The following is a 17,120-nucleotide window of genomic DNA, read 5'->3' as shown; positions in this document are numbered from 1 at the left end:
GGAAATCCAGAAGCATTCCAACTTCACGTATGGACTGTATTAAAGTGTGTCTAAACAAGAGAGGTTATTCAGCCAGAGCGGCGAAAGCAGTCATGCTTGCTTTAAACAATTCTACGCGCAACTTGTATGATGACAAGTGGCACAGTTTTGAAACATACGCTGCTAAAAAGGGATTTACAGCTTTAAATTCTGTGATAACTATGAGAACGGGTGTCAAGTTAACCAAAACACCAGAGTTACTGGCCTTCCTAAGTGCATTCCGATTGGAGGATCAAAAACAGAGATCTAAATATAGTGCTCCAACACCTCACAAGTGAGGCATATGAACCACTGGAATCAACATCATTTGAATTTCTGACACAGAAAACATTGTTCCTGTTATCTCTAGCAACGGCAGCCAGGATGTCAGAAATTCACGCACTAGATTATGAGAGAACACATTTCGATGACAATCAAAACATCGTGCATATGGGACTACGCTGGGATTTCATCGCCAAGAATCAATTGCCAGGTCAACCAGACAGATTATTCCATGTCCCTGCACTCTCGTCAATTCTCGGACCTCATGATACACTTGACCTATCATTATGCACAGTCAGAGCACTCAAAATCTATCTACAACGATCCAAAACGAGGCGACGACAACTCAAGCGGTTATTCATCCCTCTATCGACAGCGACACAGACCGAAGTCTCGCATACCACGATATCGATATGGATCAGAACTGTCATACTTCGCGCCTACAAGGCTGCAGGACTCGACCCTCCAAGAGCATCTAATCCACATGAAATTAGAGCACTGGCTTCAACACTCGCTCTACACGGGAAGTGCTCATTGAATACCATTATGGAGGGCTGCTTTTGGAAATCCGACATGGTGTTTGCCAACCACTATCTGAGAGATATCACCACCGAGGACGTCTCAGGTATTCACCATTTCGGTCCCATGGTCTTCACACAGCAGTTGACAGTCCCTCGTAGACGATAAGTCATTGTCTCACGAGATTATTACTGTATATATCATAACAGTACTATCTAGCTTATAACTCTACAGAGTTTTGTGCTATTATATATATATATCTTAAGTCTACATTAGTCTTAAGCTCAGTACTGATGTTGTATGTACATTGGGTCGCTTCTCCACTTTGGAGTCGCTTTATTCTATTATTATTACTTTCATAATATCTATATATATTGTAGTAACCCCTTGGTGAGTACTAATTAGTGATTTTACATTGAGGGGAGCTTCAATTAGGGAGATACAAGTGTTCCACTATGTTCGCAAGAAGAAGACAAGCAATAAGAGCATGAGTCAGGATAAGTATATAATATCAATTTTATTCAGAAAATTACATTATTTCAAATGATTTGGTCCACATTGTGTATCCTCACTTGGGGTTTTAAGGTTCATAAAGGCCACAATGACTTGACGCATTTTAAGTTTTTCTGTTAAACTGAATTAGAAGCAGACAGTAAAAATATGCCTGATGTCTGATTTAAACACTTCCTTGCTTATTCATCATCTATTCTGACTGGAATGATGTATCCCTGGTCCAGATTTGACTATTCACAAACCAACTTTGTTGTTTTTTGTTTCCCCACAGAACGCTACAGCCAAAGGGTTGAACACCTGAAGGAGTATTTTGTGGACATCCGTGCTGTCCAGACAGCCAAACAGCTTCTTGAGCAGCATGGCCATGTCAGCATCTGTGGAGCTCCAGGAGATGGGAAGACCAGCACTGCTCTGATGATCTGTGAGGCATATCAAGAAAAGAGATATGAAACAGTGTTTGTGGAAAACATTGAACAATTTGATGTTGATACAATTTCTAAACGACATTCACACATGCTGGTTGTTTTTGATGATATTTTTGGCTCTATTGCATTCATTTCAAATTTGGGAGCGATCCGTAAGTTGCTCAGTGCCTTAGCTGATGATCTCACTAAAACTGCTGCTGATAAAGAGAGGGATTCTAAGAAGAAGAAAAGTAAACATTCAAAGGGTGATGAAAAATCAAACGAAGATAAGGAGAAATCCAAAGAAGAAACCCCTATCTACAAACTGCGGCTTGTTTTCACCTCTAGAACATACAACTGGAAGGAGGGATGCTCAAGGCTACATCAGTACAAAGAGGGTCTACTTAAAACAGAAGCTACTCTTGATATGACTGAACACCATCTCACAGTTGAAGAAAAGATACGTATGTTACTTTCATACATGACCAAACATCCCTCAAGTGATATCTCTGAAAAGGACATGTGTACCATCACTGATTCAAAACACAACATATTTGGATTCCCTCTTATCACCAAACTCTTTTTTACCAATGCAAAGTTCCAGATGCACAACTTGAAATTCTTCAACTATCCACTGAACTATCTAAGAGATGACATTGACAGTATTGTCCGGGAAAAAAGCAATAGATCAGCAGCCATCCTCATCCTCATCCTTTGTGATGGAAACCTGAACCTTGTTTCTTTGCAGTCAAGCAAAGCTGGACATGCCATGTTTGAAGCTGTGAAGAAAGTAGTTCCTGAGTGTACAGAAACCGAGATTGCCAAGGAGATCAACAACTTTACTGGGATCTACTGTACAGTGGAGGATCACATGGCATCTTTCTCCCACCCCGCCATATACGATGCTGCAGCATGTGCTGTAGGACATCTCAATATCGTGTTGCTGCTGGAACACTGCTCCCTGAAATTCATGTATGAAAGAGTGAGACTAGCTAAGATTTCACAAAAATCATCAGACGTTGATGATGTCACAAACATGATCTACATCACTCCCCAACTACACCAAGTAGTAGCAAACAGACTGGTTGAAGGTATTACACAAAGACGCTTCATTTGGACAGTGAAACATCCAGTTCTAAGTGATGAGATGATTGCCTCCTTACTATGGACAGAGATTAATGATAACATCGTTGAGATTGTCCAGCAAAAGGATAGAGACAGTGGTGAATGGTTTATATATTTGACTTCTGTGTCTGAGAGTTACACTCTGTTCTCTAAGTCATTAGATGTTATTCGAAGATTGCATAACACCACATTTGATCTGTATGAGTGTGTGGTAGCCTGTGTTAGACATGGCAAACTGGAACACCTTAAACATCTAGTTACTGAGATGTGTCTACATGGTGGGTTCAATGTTGAATTTTCCATAGCTGGGGAAACCCTGCTCATTATGGCTGCCAAGTCAGGACATTCAAAGGTGTTTGAATTTCTCAGTCAAAAAGGCGAGATATTTCAGTGAAGGACAGGACTGGAAACACATGTTTGCATTATGCTTGTAAATCAGGAAGCATGGTGTTGACAAGAAAGTTGATTGAAATGTGTCCTGTTTTGATAGATTTGCTGAATCATAAGGGGTTTACACCTGCAATGCTTTGTGCTGAAGGAGGTCATCTTCATCTCCTGAAGTTCCTGAAACAAGAAGGAGCCCAATTAACATTTACCAACTCTGTCGGAACAGATTGTTTGCATTTGGCGAGTAAAGAAGGCAACTTGTCAACTGTAAACTTTTTGATTGCACTGAAAATATTTGATGTAAACAATATGGAAATAGAGATGATGCAAACACCCATCATGATGGCAGCGGAAGGAGGACACTATGATGTTTATGATCTCCTTGTGTCTGAGGGTGCAGATCTGACCCTTACAGATGATAAGGACAGAGACTGTCTGGTGTTGGCTTGTGAAGGAGGTAACATATCCATAGTAAAAGATGTCTTGGCAAGGAAATCATGTGACATCAACAAACAGGGAGGATGGTATAAACAAACACCCGTCATGATGGCAGCGGAAGGAGGACACTATGACATTTATCTCCTTGTGTCTGAGGGTGCAGATCTGACTCTTACAGATAGATACGACAGAGACTGTCTGATGTTGGCCTGTGAGGGAGGTAACACATCCATAGTAAAAGATGTCTTGGCAAGGAAATCATGTGGCATCAACAAACAGGGAAGAATGGAGGAACAAACACCCGCCATGATGGCAGCGGAAGAAGGACACTATGACATTTATCATCTCCTTGTGTCTGAGGGTGCAGATCTGACCCTTACAGATGATAAGGACAGAGACTGTCTAATGTTGGCATGTCAGGGAGGTAACATATCTATAGTGAAAGATGTCTTGGCAAGGAAAACCTGTGACATCAACAGACGGGGAGGATTGGATGAACAAACACCCGTCATGATGGCAGCGGAAGAAGGAAACTATGACGTTTATGATCTCCTTGTGTCTGAGGGCGCAGATCTGACCCTTACAGATGATGAGAACAGAGACTGTCTAATGTTGGCCTGTGAGGGAGGCAACATATCTATAGTGAAAGATGTCTTGGCAAGGAAAATCTGTGACATCAACAGATGGGGAGGATGGAAGGGACAAACACTCGTGATGATGGCAGCGGAGAAAGGAAACTATTATATTTATGATCTCCTTGTGTCTGAGGGCGCAGATCTGACCCTTATTGATAATGGCAACAGAGACTGTCTGATGTTGGCATGTGAGGGAGGCAACATATCTATAGTGAAAGATCTCTTGTCAAGGAAAACCTGTGACATCAACAGACGGGGAGGATTTGATGAACAAACACCCGTCATGATGGCAGTGGAAGAAGGAAACTATGACGTTTATGATCTCCTTGTGTCTGAGGGCGCAGATCTGACCCTTACAGATGATAACAACAGAGACTGTCTGATGTTGGCATGTGAGGGAGGCAACATATCTATAGTGAAAGATGTCTTGGCAAGGAAAACCTGTGACATCAACAGACGGGGAGGAATCGCTAATCAAACACCGGCCATGATGGTACTACAAAGAGGAGACTTTGCAATATATTCTCTCATTGTGTCTGAGGGAGGAAAAGATGTTGTTATTTACCAAAGAGAATAGAATCACATTGTGTGATCCTTTTTGATTTCCGTGAGGAATAACAGTCTGAGAATCTTGCCATGTAACATAGTTATATACTTCTGCTGAATATCATCAAACACTTGACAATGAGGAAGACATTCAAACAGAGATGTCATGTAAAGAAACATAGTGGCAGGGGTTTCCTTTGTAGGTTTATTTGTTTTGTGTAACGCCGCACTAAGCGATATACCAGATATATGGCGGCGGTCTGTATATAATCAAGAATGGACCAGACAATCCACCGATCAACAGCATGAGCATCGATCTACACAATTGGGATATGATGACATGTGTCAATCGTGTAGGAACCATGGATGGAGTAACTAGGGTTGTATATGGGTGTCAAATATTTGATGAATGTTTGATCAAGTGTCATGTTCCATCTGAAAAGATGGGTCTGAGATCAGGACTCTGTGATGTGATTGACATATTATTAGAGAAATAAATGAGAACTCAGCTTCATGCCCTGTGCTGCTGGGGTGTTGTGACTCCAGGTGTCAGAGTGAAATGAATCTTGATGGCTTGTGCTTTTGGAATCTAGATGACATTAAGTGCCGGAATGAGAGAAGTCAGCTTCAACACTTGTCCTTCTGTAACGTATAGTCTGTTTGCAGTGAAAATGTACCGATGAATTTCACTTTAAACAAAAAAGCAAATCAAATAAAGTGAAATTGAGATTGCGAATCCTCATAATTTTACATTGCTAACTTAAGATTTAAATCTAATAATATTATGCAACTGAGGATAAAAGTTGTTTAACAAACGATCATAGTTTCAAATCGTTATTATTGGTTTGTATTACAAGGGGGTATGCACATTAAAGGAAACACCGAGAACAAGTAGAGTTGGTCTAAGTTAACGCTCATCACGTACCGCTCGTGCATTTGTTTCAATGTTCCATCTACTGCGCTTACCCCCTTGTAATACAAACCAATAATAGAGATTTCAAACTATAACCGTTTGATAAACAACTTTTTTCCTAAGTTCATTATGTCACATGTTTATTAGATTTCTCCATTTAAAGTGGTTACAACCCCTGTAGACACAGGCATACCTTCAAGCGGGGAACATTATATGTTAGTTTGTTGCATTTGGGATTCTGTCAGTATGGTAAATTCTGTGAACATGTTGCTGACATTTTTCTCCTGGTTGCAAACTGAGTATTAACAGATATCTTACATTGAGTATTAACAGTTATCTTACATTGAGTATTAACAGATAACTTACATTGCATTATTTCATGGTACCCCATGTCTATTTTATCTTGTGTGTGTGTTCTTATGTGTTGTCAAACATGTAAAACAGCTTGAAAATGTTTCCAACATGCCACTTGTTTTTTCCTATTTTGTCTGTAACGGTTCATGTGGCATCAATGGTATGAACATATTGGTGACGTAAATTGGATCCAGGTGTATCATATATACCTATGGGTTAAAGAAACCATGCCAAACTTTTTTAAAAAGTTGTTGAAAACAAAATGATATATTTGAAAAGATCACCATTTCTAAAGTTTAGAGAATTATGACAGACAATGATAATGACGCGATGGGTACAGTCATGAGGGTTACTGAGGAGGTAGTCAATGTGGTTAAATACAGTATTGTCGATTTAGAGAGGTACACACCGATGGTAGGACGAAAACCCATCCATACATAATCCCAACCTGACAAAATCCCATAGGACAAAATGTCTGCACACTGTGGACAAAATACCAACAATGTGAAAAATGACATACAGGTGACAGCTGCGTTTAGCTCAGCAGATCTCTTGATTAATGTTGATGATAAGTAATATTAGCCACATGAGTCAATACATTTGTTTCATGCAGATTATGTAAATCCGTAAATACATACATAAATAGTAAGTGATGATATTCTGTTGCTGCTGTCGCAATCAATTAATTAATTTGTTCATACACACTGGCTTTGAGACTCGCATCATACTCTCATTTTGATTGGTTATTGTTACTAAAACCTAACTGAAAGATGATTAGATTACATATAATATATACTTTTCAAAAAGTAGGGGAACCTGAACTTTCAATTTGGATAGTAATCATTAGTGTTAAGAAAGACAGACATCTTATGAACGCACCTCCATTTCTCTTTATCACAACCCCTAAACACAACGCATGAGATGCACGTGCACAATGCAGTAGCCCCATACATGTGCATGGGGTGTCACTCTTGATTTTGCCAGTTTTCAAGAAGGTCGATAAATCACTGTACACTATGGGCTCCTTTCACGAAGCAACCTTAACTCCCATTTTATAACCATGCACTAAGGTTACCTTAGTGACTTACGATCACCTTAGTGCTTTGTGAAAGGAGGCCCAACACTGTAGACCATTGATTTTGACAATAATCTTGTATCACACAGTTGTTAGTGTTTGTGTCTAGCCGTTTGTTTGCTTGGAAATGAAAATCGAAAATGCAAATTTAATGCCATACACCAATCATCTTTCAAGAGATTTACTGTGCAAACAACTATTGTCATAAGGAAGTGCAAGTGGTGATGCACTCTCAAAACATTCATTATCATCATATCAACATTGATTGACTCCGATATATCTCCCAACTTTTTCAATCGTAAAATGTGAAGTTCACTATTTTTAAGAGCATATATTGATGTAGGTAGTGTACATAACAGTGGAAAGTTGTAGTGGTGTATGGTGGATTATCTTAATGTGGTGGTGTATATTGTAATAGTGGTGTATAGTGGATTATATTGATGCGGTGGTGTATATACTCACAGGTGAATATAGTAGTGGTGTATAGTGGATTATATTGATGTGGTGGTGTATATTGTAGTAGAGTGTTGTAGTGGTGTATAGTGGATTATATTGATGTGGTGGTGTATATTGTAGTAGAGTGTTGTGATTGTGTATAGTGGATTATATTGATGTGGTGGTGTATATTGTAGTAGAGTGTTGTATAGTGTATAGTGGATTATATTGATGTGGTGGTGTATATTGTAGTAGAGTGTTGTATATGGATTATATTGATGTGGTGGTGTATATTGTAGTAGAGTGTTGTAGTGGTGTATAGTGGATTATATTGATGTGGTGGTGTATATTGTAGTAGAGACACACATGTGGCACAGCAGTGAAACACAGGAAGGAGTTGTGAGACCCAGTGAGATACAGCAGAAAAGTGAACCAGTGACATGGCAGAGTGCTGAATAGTAGAAAAGGTGGACACATGGATGAGGTGGCATGTAGTAGAAAAAGAACGGACACAGCATGCAGACCCACAGGCATGGAGACACTGATCACAGTGACATCCAAGGACTGACACAGAGGCACATTGACACGGCACAGTGGACATAATGACACACAGAAGGACTACATTGAATGCACACAGGCACAGTGGATCATCCAGAATCACACAAAAAAGAGGCACATGGATCACATTGAAGGCACAGCACAGTATTGATGTGGTGGTCCATAGAGACACAGAGGCACAGGACACATATCCATGACTGAGACACTGATGCACTGCATAGGCTGCACAGTGGACTGACACACAGACCCACGAACACAAAGACAAGCAGGTGGCAGAGCACAGTGGACACAGACACACAGTGGACACAGAGGCAATGAACCCACACAGTGAGACAGACGACACATGTGGCATGAGCACAGTGGCCACACAGGAACCACTGAGGTGGCTGGAGACACAGGAAAGTGGTGGACACATGGCAGAGTGAGGCTGGAAAGCATGGATGGTGGTGTAGACAGTATAAGGACCAGTGGTATAAAATATTGATGTGGAAAATAGATGCACAGCATGGAAACATGGATATGGATTAAATATGGAAAGAATGGATAAAGAATATAATGAATATGGAATAATGGATAGGCTTGGAAATGACAAGAGATGTAATGGATGAAAATATGGATGGAAATGGAAATATTTGGACTTGAATGGAATGGAGGAATTGATATTTGAAGGATGGATATGAAATAGGAAATGGTAGAGGAATATAGTTTTAATGGAAGGAATGATGGAGGAAAATAGACGGAAAGAATGAAAGGATGGAATGGATGGAATGGAAAGAAGGAATGAAGGGAAGGAAAGTGGAATGATGGAATGGAGAAGAAATGGACACGGATATTACAGGGCTCGATTTAGTGTTTTGTTACTTGCACTGGTGCAACCCAATATTACAAAGTGCAAACTAGTTATGAGTCTTACTTGCACAAGGGGCAAATCAACTTTTGAGAAAGAAACCAACAATAAATCTAACATTATAATCATATATATATGTCAGCCTATTTGTCTTCTAAACTTTGAATAGCTATGGCACTGAAATAATGCTATTCATATACACGTTTCGGCTGTTACAGCTCTTGTAAACAGGGATCAGGTGTATATGGAAATATGTTTATGTGCACCGAAACCTCTGACGTTTTAACACACTACGTTGCAACTGGAATTTGGCAAGTGCAATTAGGTTTTTATCTTAGGTTGGACCTGGTGCAAGTAGGTTAACCTCTCATAAATCGAGCCCTGTATTAATTGTGTGGTGTATCACGCATGCTCTGTTATTACTATTTGTGACATGCTATATATGTCAAGATGTTTGTGTTGCTTGTTTAAACAACAGGTTATACGTTTGTCATTTTTCACTTAGTTTGCCATGATCCATGATAGTGTATCAAATGGATGAGACATATTAATTGTGTGGTGTATCACGCATGCTCTGTTATTACTATTTGTGACATACTATATATGTCAAGATGTTTGTCTATTATCACATTATGTTGTATTGCTTGTTTAAACAACAGGTTATACGTTTGTCATTTTGTACTTAGTTTGCCATGACTGTGTATTATATGGATGAGACATATTTGGTGTGTGGTGTACTACTATTGGTGAAGTATTATAGATGATTATACATGTATGTCTATTTTCACATGATGTGAATACAATAGTCTTGTGTGCAGGTGACATTCTGTTTCAGTAACATAACATAATATTGATATGAATCGTGCCCATAGCATATCATGGGGTCATAGTGTAAATATTAGATAATATATAAAATTTATAAAAATGTTTCGTTTTCTTTTTGTTTGTTTGTATGAGTGAATGTTCTTAAATGCCCCACAATAATATTCCAAGCATCTGGACAAGACAAACCAGTAATTGAAAGTTGAGTGAGTGGGCATGTGTTTGATGCTGCATTCTGCAGTATTACAGATGTACGACGCGGTCTGTAAACAATTGAGTCTGGTGCAGACAATCCAGTGATTGACACTGTGAAATACAATGACTAAGCATGTGTTTATGAATCACTATCAAACGGAAATGATGCCGAGTGTTTGAGAAAAGGTGAACATATCAATCATAAACATATGCATAGGCTCGTCAACTGTTGGAGTCAGTGAGTGGGGTCGGTGGTGCGTGCGTGAGTGAGTGCGTATGAGAGTGTCGTAGGTCACATCGCCAGTATGTCAGCCATATCATGACTATGAAAGTTGTAAATTTGTAAATCTAAAAATGAACAAAAACAAACTTAGTCAATGTACTTACCTGTCTGCAAAGAACAGTAAAATGACTTACTAAGTATCACAGATTTGCACTTAAAAGTAGCATCATAATAACCATAAAACACAATTTCTATCTGTAACAATACAATATAAAAAATGGGCTACAGGCTGCCAACAACTGAAGGTAGATCACTATGAGTACTTACAGTACTTTTGCTACCTTCATGGATCCTACCTGGATTTACATCATTCCTTCAGCTGGACCAATCTAGCCTTTAATATAAACGAACATATATACTACGATTAAATATGTGGTCAGATTAAATATACTTTGAAAGACATGGTATTACAGTCCCTCTCAGTCGGGCAATAATAAGTCTGTTCACCTAAAATAATTTAGATGGACTGAGGAAGCCCACCCCTATTCCAAATCCTACAGCTACATCATTCCAATTTCACACAAATACAACATATCCTGAAATCTGAGTGAATTAGGGGCAGTGGGGTAGTCTAGTGGTTAAAGCATTCGCTTTCCACACCGAAATTCTGGGTTTGACTGCCCACATAGGTAAAGTTGTGAAGCCTATTTCCGGTGCTGGATACTGCTGGAATACTGCTGAATCAGCGTAAACTCACACACTCTGAGTGAATTATGTTCAAGCATTTTTAACTATCAAAAATAACTAACAGTATTACACATTAGTGTTGGGAATCGGAAACCAAATCCACTATCGATTATCGGAGGAATTGTGGTGAACGATTATCGATTATAATCGAAATATATACATTTTTAATGTAATCATCAATTTTAAGGGTTTTTCCCTAGGTTTTTTTTCTAATTAATGTTTTTTTATAACTAATACTGTCATACAATGAAATGCACGCATGCAAGTAAGACACTGGAATTGTAATTAAACAATAAAAGTGGTTAAAATGTTAAAATGCACATAGCTTTACGCTGTTGAGCACATGTTTGTTCGTGAATATTCATCAAATTAAATGTTTAGTATACTTAATTCAAGGGTGTTATACAAAAACAACAAAATCCTGATTAATTGAAATTTTTTTTTATTACAATCGATAATCATTTTTAATCCTTCTTTCGATCGATTTTCGATTTTTTTTTATCATCGGAACACAACTATTACACATCACTGATCAGCTGTTGTCACGAGAGACTCATGCAAACCACCTGTAATAATTTGTTGAAATGTTTTCATATACAATGTTTAACAATACACAATGCATAAAATATAATAAACTCACCAAGTGTGTGGTCCTGGGTATAATCAGTATAGACACCGACACCTGCACGAGCAATACACCTACATCTGCACGAATAAATAAACATATATGGGTCATTCTACCAGATTTGGAAATTTAGCGTCCTCAAGTTAAATTCATCATTTAAACACTTTCACCATCCTGATAAAAATTGTTTACCTTTAATTGTTAAATGAATTAATGCAGATAAATAGTCCTTTGGAATAATACAATTTCAATGTCAAAATAATTTTTTAGAATAATTTACATGTTCATGGTCACCTAAAAATGTTGTGTCCAAAACTGCCAATCTCAACTTTCACATGTGATCACACTAATAATGTTTCTCTTTACTTAAAAATATTCACCAAATATATCATTTACAACATTTAAAGTATTGCATAGCAATAAACAATGTCTTAATTATTAGTTGCACTAATATTTTAATGATAATATTAAATGTGTCCCCAAATGTTATGCCATGACCACGTGCACAAAGGTGATTCATCGCCATCAATAGTGAAAGGAAGGTAACTCTAATTGATCTGGTCATATGAGACTTCCAGCGGCGACAAACATGGATACCATGTGGGCTGGCATTGCTTGTTTGTGAACTTTTTGAGAAATTTATAAACAATTATGTGCTGTTTAAAAATGTTGGAGTATGTTTATTCATTGTCAACTTTGGAGTCAACTTTGTGTGCAGACTCGTTCAGTGTTGTCACAACCCCTAATGTACAGTACACAACCCTGTGCATTTAAAAGAACCCACGAATCCGTTGGTAAATGACCAGATGGTGGCCACGTGAATGCATGCAAATACCTAGTTATGGGTACAGCAACGTGCAGTAAACTTGGACAAAGTACTGTGACTAAGTGTCACGGTTCACCCAGCTGTGAATGGGTACCTCGTAAAGCCAACTCGGTGAGAAAGGTAACTCGGTGCGCCTAGTGGCTGCAAGAGTTGTATGATCCCCAGGGAGTTGAGACTGATAATACGATGTGCCGTTTAGATTGACATCCAGTGATCGAGGGAAAAACAAATCGCCTTTGAGCAACTGAGCTGGATATCGGTGTTATACAAATGTTAGTTTAATAATAATAATTGTCATTACCATACATCCCACACTGATTATGCATTATAAACGGTTTTAAAGAAATGATACTTTTTGAGATATTTAGGTGGAAAGTTGTGAAATTTGATGAGATTAATCATTCTTGTTTTTTATGGAACCTGTAACCATATTTAGAACAAAATGTCATTACCACCATGGTCATTACCCATCAAAAACTGTCATTGTGGTGATGACATGTGTCATTACCACACATGTGATAACACTGGTAATCACATATAGAATACAACAAATGATACATTGTTAAGTCTTAAATGATACAAAGTATCTTGTAGTAAAATGCTAGGAAATAGAGAACATGACTGCATAGCAAATATTTAGAAAATGCAACATGATGTGATTACCCCAACAGTCATTACCGCAACGCTCCAAACATCAAAATCTTTACATTTTGTCACACAATGGTTTTCAGGTTGCTTGAATTAAAAACATAATAAAAATATTAAGAAGCATAACATAAAATATTTGATTTATTTAAAACTAAAGAATAAAAACTCTCAATACATACAAACATTTCATCCTTGACGTCACATTCATCTTTGTAACAAAATAAACACCAGACATACAACATATCTCTGAAGATACTGTCTTTCTCTTCCATCTGAAAAGTTTGCTGTTTTGACAAATAGTGGTCAAGAGAAATAGGCAGGCATAGACGAATTGCCTATTCCAAATTGCCACCTGGTGCAAAAATGGAATCGTTAACTTGATGAGACAGTTCGTTAATTCAATCCGTTAGCCAACAGCAGCTGCTATTAAATCATGAACCGTTTCAGTTTTATATGTGCTAGTTAAAAATTGCTTGTTTATATTCTTGCAGACTGGTACCCAACCATTTACCGTGCGGTACTAGTGCGACGAAGAGCGCAAGCAGTTTAGGTCAGACAAACCAGTGTAATGGTTTTTTATCGTGTTCCGTATCAATGTGAAATCCATCTTTTTATAATCCGAACAAGATGGCGGACGAAGTAAGTTCTGATGATAGGTCAGGTGATTTTTCGCTGATATTATGATAAAGAGGAACTAAATCGACCAGTCAAAGATTATCCGTCACTGTTCGGAAAGTGTATACATCTGGTCCGTAATTACCTATGCCTGTTTCATTCTGGTAACTTTTAAAGCAGCAAATTATTAGTGGTGATATTAAACACGTGCCAGTGTGCTCTTTAGAACCGTATTTGGTTTTGGTGCAAGCGTCAGTCAGCGCAAAGTGAAGCTATTACTTACCGAAAAACAAACTAGAAGAAACACTAACTGCATGCGATATGGAGAGATATATCACACTTAATGACACAACCCACCCCATCAACATTGCATACTGCACAACGAGGAGCGAATAAAGGGAGACAATCTTGAGACTCAAAATTACTCCCCTTTGTAATAAGCACGATGTCTTACCTTCATGTAAACTTCCATATATGTTATTGAGTTTATCGGTTTTCTTTTATTATATATAAATATATTATATAGACCCTGGGCCCATTCGCCATCCTGTATGATACAATGTAATTGACCATCAAATGCATAACTATTGTCTTGTGTTTACATAACAACATCGTATGGACAAAGCTATTACTACTATGTACATGACATGTATGTACATACTACTATGTACATACTACAGTGATGTAGAAAATGTTTATTCAGCTTATTGTTGATTAGTCCAGCATATAACTAGACGACTTTGAACTATACCAAGGTGTGCTCGATGTAGGCCTTGGCTGGAATACGAGTTTATTCATATGAACTAATTGTTGATGTATGAATTATTCCTCTTTATAATATGTTCTCCTCTTGTATGACATCTACATTATATATACAGTATGCAGAAGTAAAGCTTTTCAAACTTATTTCATAATGATCAATAAGTGACAGAGAAAACTGTCTGCTCAAACTCTTAGCCGATAGCATTTCATCATGTATAATTTACCATAATGTTACCACATATCATGCCAAACCGTACCTTCTTCCTTTGTAACACATGATGTAACATGTGATTTATACATAATCATTGATTTGGCATTTTAATAAGGATCTCTGTGTTGATGAGCCTGTGGGTTTGTTTCGACTTCTAATAATACTTAAGTGACTAGTATACACAATATCGGTACGAGGCCAGGCTTATCATGGCCTTATTTTTTTAATTTAAGGCCTTGGGAGGACCTGGCCTCGTACCGCTATTGTGTATACTAAAGTGTCTGAGCATGAAATCAGGGATCCAGGGGCAAGCACTCTGATAAACACTTTTCACATCTAGTATCTACAGGATGGAATGGTGCAGACGACACTTGACTTAAAACTATATCTATATGTTGTTGTGAAAGCACTGCACATTGTCCTTAAAACTTGAACTAGTACCAAACATGCCAACAAAAAATGTTTAACTGAGAGCTGAATGTTCATTCCAGGATTGTGAAGCACCCAAACAGATAGAGCTGGAAGACCTGACTGTCACAGTAGACTTTCATCCATCGAAAGACATCATCGCTGTTGGCTGCATTGATGGTGAAGTTTCAATGTATGCACCAGCCATTGTCAAAAACAAAATGTAGAAACTAGTTCCATCATTCTGTCATAGATAAATCTAAGGAGGATTCTGGGGCATACTAAGGATCCTGTGTTTGTTGTGAGAGTGACTAAAATGAGGACTGGGTGGTTACTACATGTGACTCAGGCAGTGCTCTATGAATTGCCGCTCTGCCGGTCTTGACATTAAAACACTTAACACCAGTATTTCTAATAACCTTTACAGTAACCAGTCAGAAACATAACGTACGCGAGACGTGAGTGAATGTTAGTGAGTTAAGCTTTGCGCTGCACTGAGCCGTATTCCAGCTGTGTGGTGGTGGTGGTCTGTAAATAATCGAGTCTGTACCAGACAATCCAATGTACAACAGCATGAATATCGATCTACGCATTTGGGAGACAATTACATGGGTCAACCAAGTCAGCGACACTGACTACCTGATTCCGTTAATGGCCTCTTATGACAAGCATGGGTCAAGCAGGCTGATTTTTTTATGAAGGTTTTCTATACCATTAAAAAAACGTAGGGGATATTCCAGTTTGCAAGCATACCACTAGTTAATGCCAATGCATATGAGAAAAAGTAATATATACTAGGCACATAAAGAAACTGTGCATTGTCAAAATATTATCCCAGTTGATAAGTACGATAACAATGTCAAAGGTACATATAAACTGTAATGGAGGGATCATGAGACCATAACAAGTCGGGAGAATTTCAACTGAAAAGTCAATCACAATGATGTCACGAGTCCACAAGCGGGACAGGGGTCAAACGACCATGTCACAAGCTCAATAACGGGTATGTCCACCATTGGCATTGAGAACAGAAGTGCATCGACGACGCATAGAGCCTATCAAACGTGCAAGGAAGGCTTGTGGGATGTCACGCCAGATTCTCTCAAGTTCTGTTGCAAGGTCAAGGACGTTATCTGGCGGATGAGGAAGACGGTGTAGACGTCAATCCATCTTGTCCCAAACATGTTCTATCGGTTAGAGATCCGGTGAATTTGCAGGCCAAGGCAGTAAGTCAACGTTGTTGTGTTGCAAGAAATCCATAGCAACCCTTGCCGTATGAGGGCGGGCATTGTCCTGTTGGAATGTTAACCCAGGGCCATGACGTTGCAGAAAAGGAATCGCCACAGGTCGAAGAATCTGATCCCTGTAACCCACACCAGTTAAGTTGCCCTGAACAATCACCAAAGGAGTTCTTTGGGGTGCTGTATGTTATTCCACCCCAAATCATCACGGTACCACCACCAAAGCGATTCCTCTCCAAGACACAGGCCTGTGCATAATGTTCTCCCATGCGTCTATAGGCACGTTGACGTCCATCACTATGGGAAATGTTAAACCTGGACTCATCTGTAAAAACAACATTTCTCCACCAAAACAAGGGTTTGCGGACATGATTTCGGCACCACATTCGGCGAGCTTGTCAATGACATTGTGTCAGGATAGGCCGTATGGCGGGACGTCGTGGTCCGATCCCATGATGACGTAAATGTTGTCGAACTGTGTTGGGGTGGATACGGCGAAGTCCTGGGATGGTCTGGGCTGTCATCACTGCAGTCTGAAACCTGTGGCGAAGATTGGTCACCCTCAGCCATCTGTCCTGTCTTGGCATTGTTACACGTGGACGTCCAGAACGTGGCCGATCGATGACGTCATTTGTGTTCTGGTAGTGTCTCACCAGTGCAGAAATGGTGTTCCGATGGCAGTGGAAATGTGCAGCCACTTGTCGTTGAGACATTCCCCCACAGACCATCCCAATGGCCTCATGACGTT

At 39.0% G+C, this 17,120-nt stretch overlaps 2 protein-coding genes and 2 long non-coding RNA genes across 4 annotated transcripts in view; 3 read left to right on the top strand and 1 right to left on the bottom strand.

The window, feature by feature from the left end:
* LOC124259904 overlaps positions 1-4,614 on the top strand; it is a 36,992-nt gene extending 32,378 nt beyond the window's left edge. Inside the window, exon 2 of the mRNA XM_046694133.1 lies at positions 1,604-4,614. Coding sequence (XP_046550089.1) covers positions 1,604-3,255 — 1,652 coding nt within the window. The 3' untranslated portion in view covers positions 3,256-4,614. The remainder of the gene's footprint in view (positions 1-1,603) is intronic.
* LOC124259908 lies at positions 1,670-14,336 on the bottom strand. Its single transcript, XR_006893950.1, has 3 exons — positions 14,034-14,336; positions 11,677-11,741; positions 1,670-1,751 (listed from the first exon to the last, which is right to left on the bottom strand). It is a non-coding gene; the product is annotated as an uncharacterized LOC124259908 (long non-coding RNA).
* The window catches only part of LOC124259906 (WD repeat-containing protein 55-like), a 16,656-nt gene continuing 13,281 nt past the window's right edge, over positions 13,746-17,120 (top strand). Inside the window, 2 exon segments of the mRNA XM_046694135.1 lie at positions 13,746-13,774; positions 15,215-15,324. Coding sequence (XP_046550091.1) covers positions 13,763-13,774; positions 15,215-15,324 — 122 coding nt within the window. The 5' untranslated portion in view covers positions 13,746-13,762.
* LOC124259907 overlaps positions 15,839-17,120 on the top strand; it is a 1,639-nt gene continuing 357 nt past the window's right edge. Inside the window, exons 1-2 of the long non-coding RNA XR_006893949.1 lie at positions 15,839-15,915; positions 16,359-16,361. This is a non-coding gene — a long non-coding RNA (uncharacterized LOC124259907). The remainder of the gene's footprint in view (positions 15,916-16,358; positions 16,362-17,120) is intronic.

This window comes from Haliotis rubra, unplaced genomic scaffold (assembly GCF_003918875.1).
Source record: "Haliotis rubra isolate DU_JTF1 unplaced genomic scaffold, ASM391887v1 Scf741, whole genome shotgun sequence".
Classification (NCBI taxonomy): domain Eukaryota; kingdom Metazoa; phylum Mollusca; class Gastropoda; order Lepetellida; family Haliotidae; genus Haliotis; species Haliotis rubra.
Note: the sequence above shows the minus strand (reverse complement) of the source record. Positions and strands in the feature narration are given on the sequence as shown.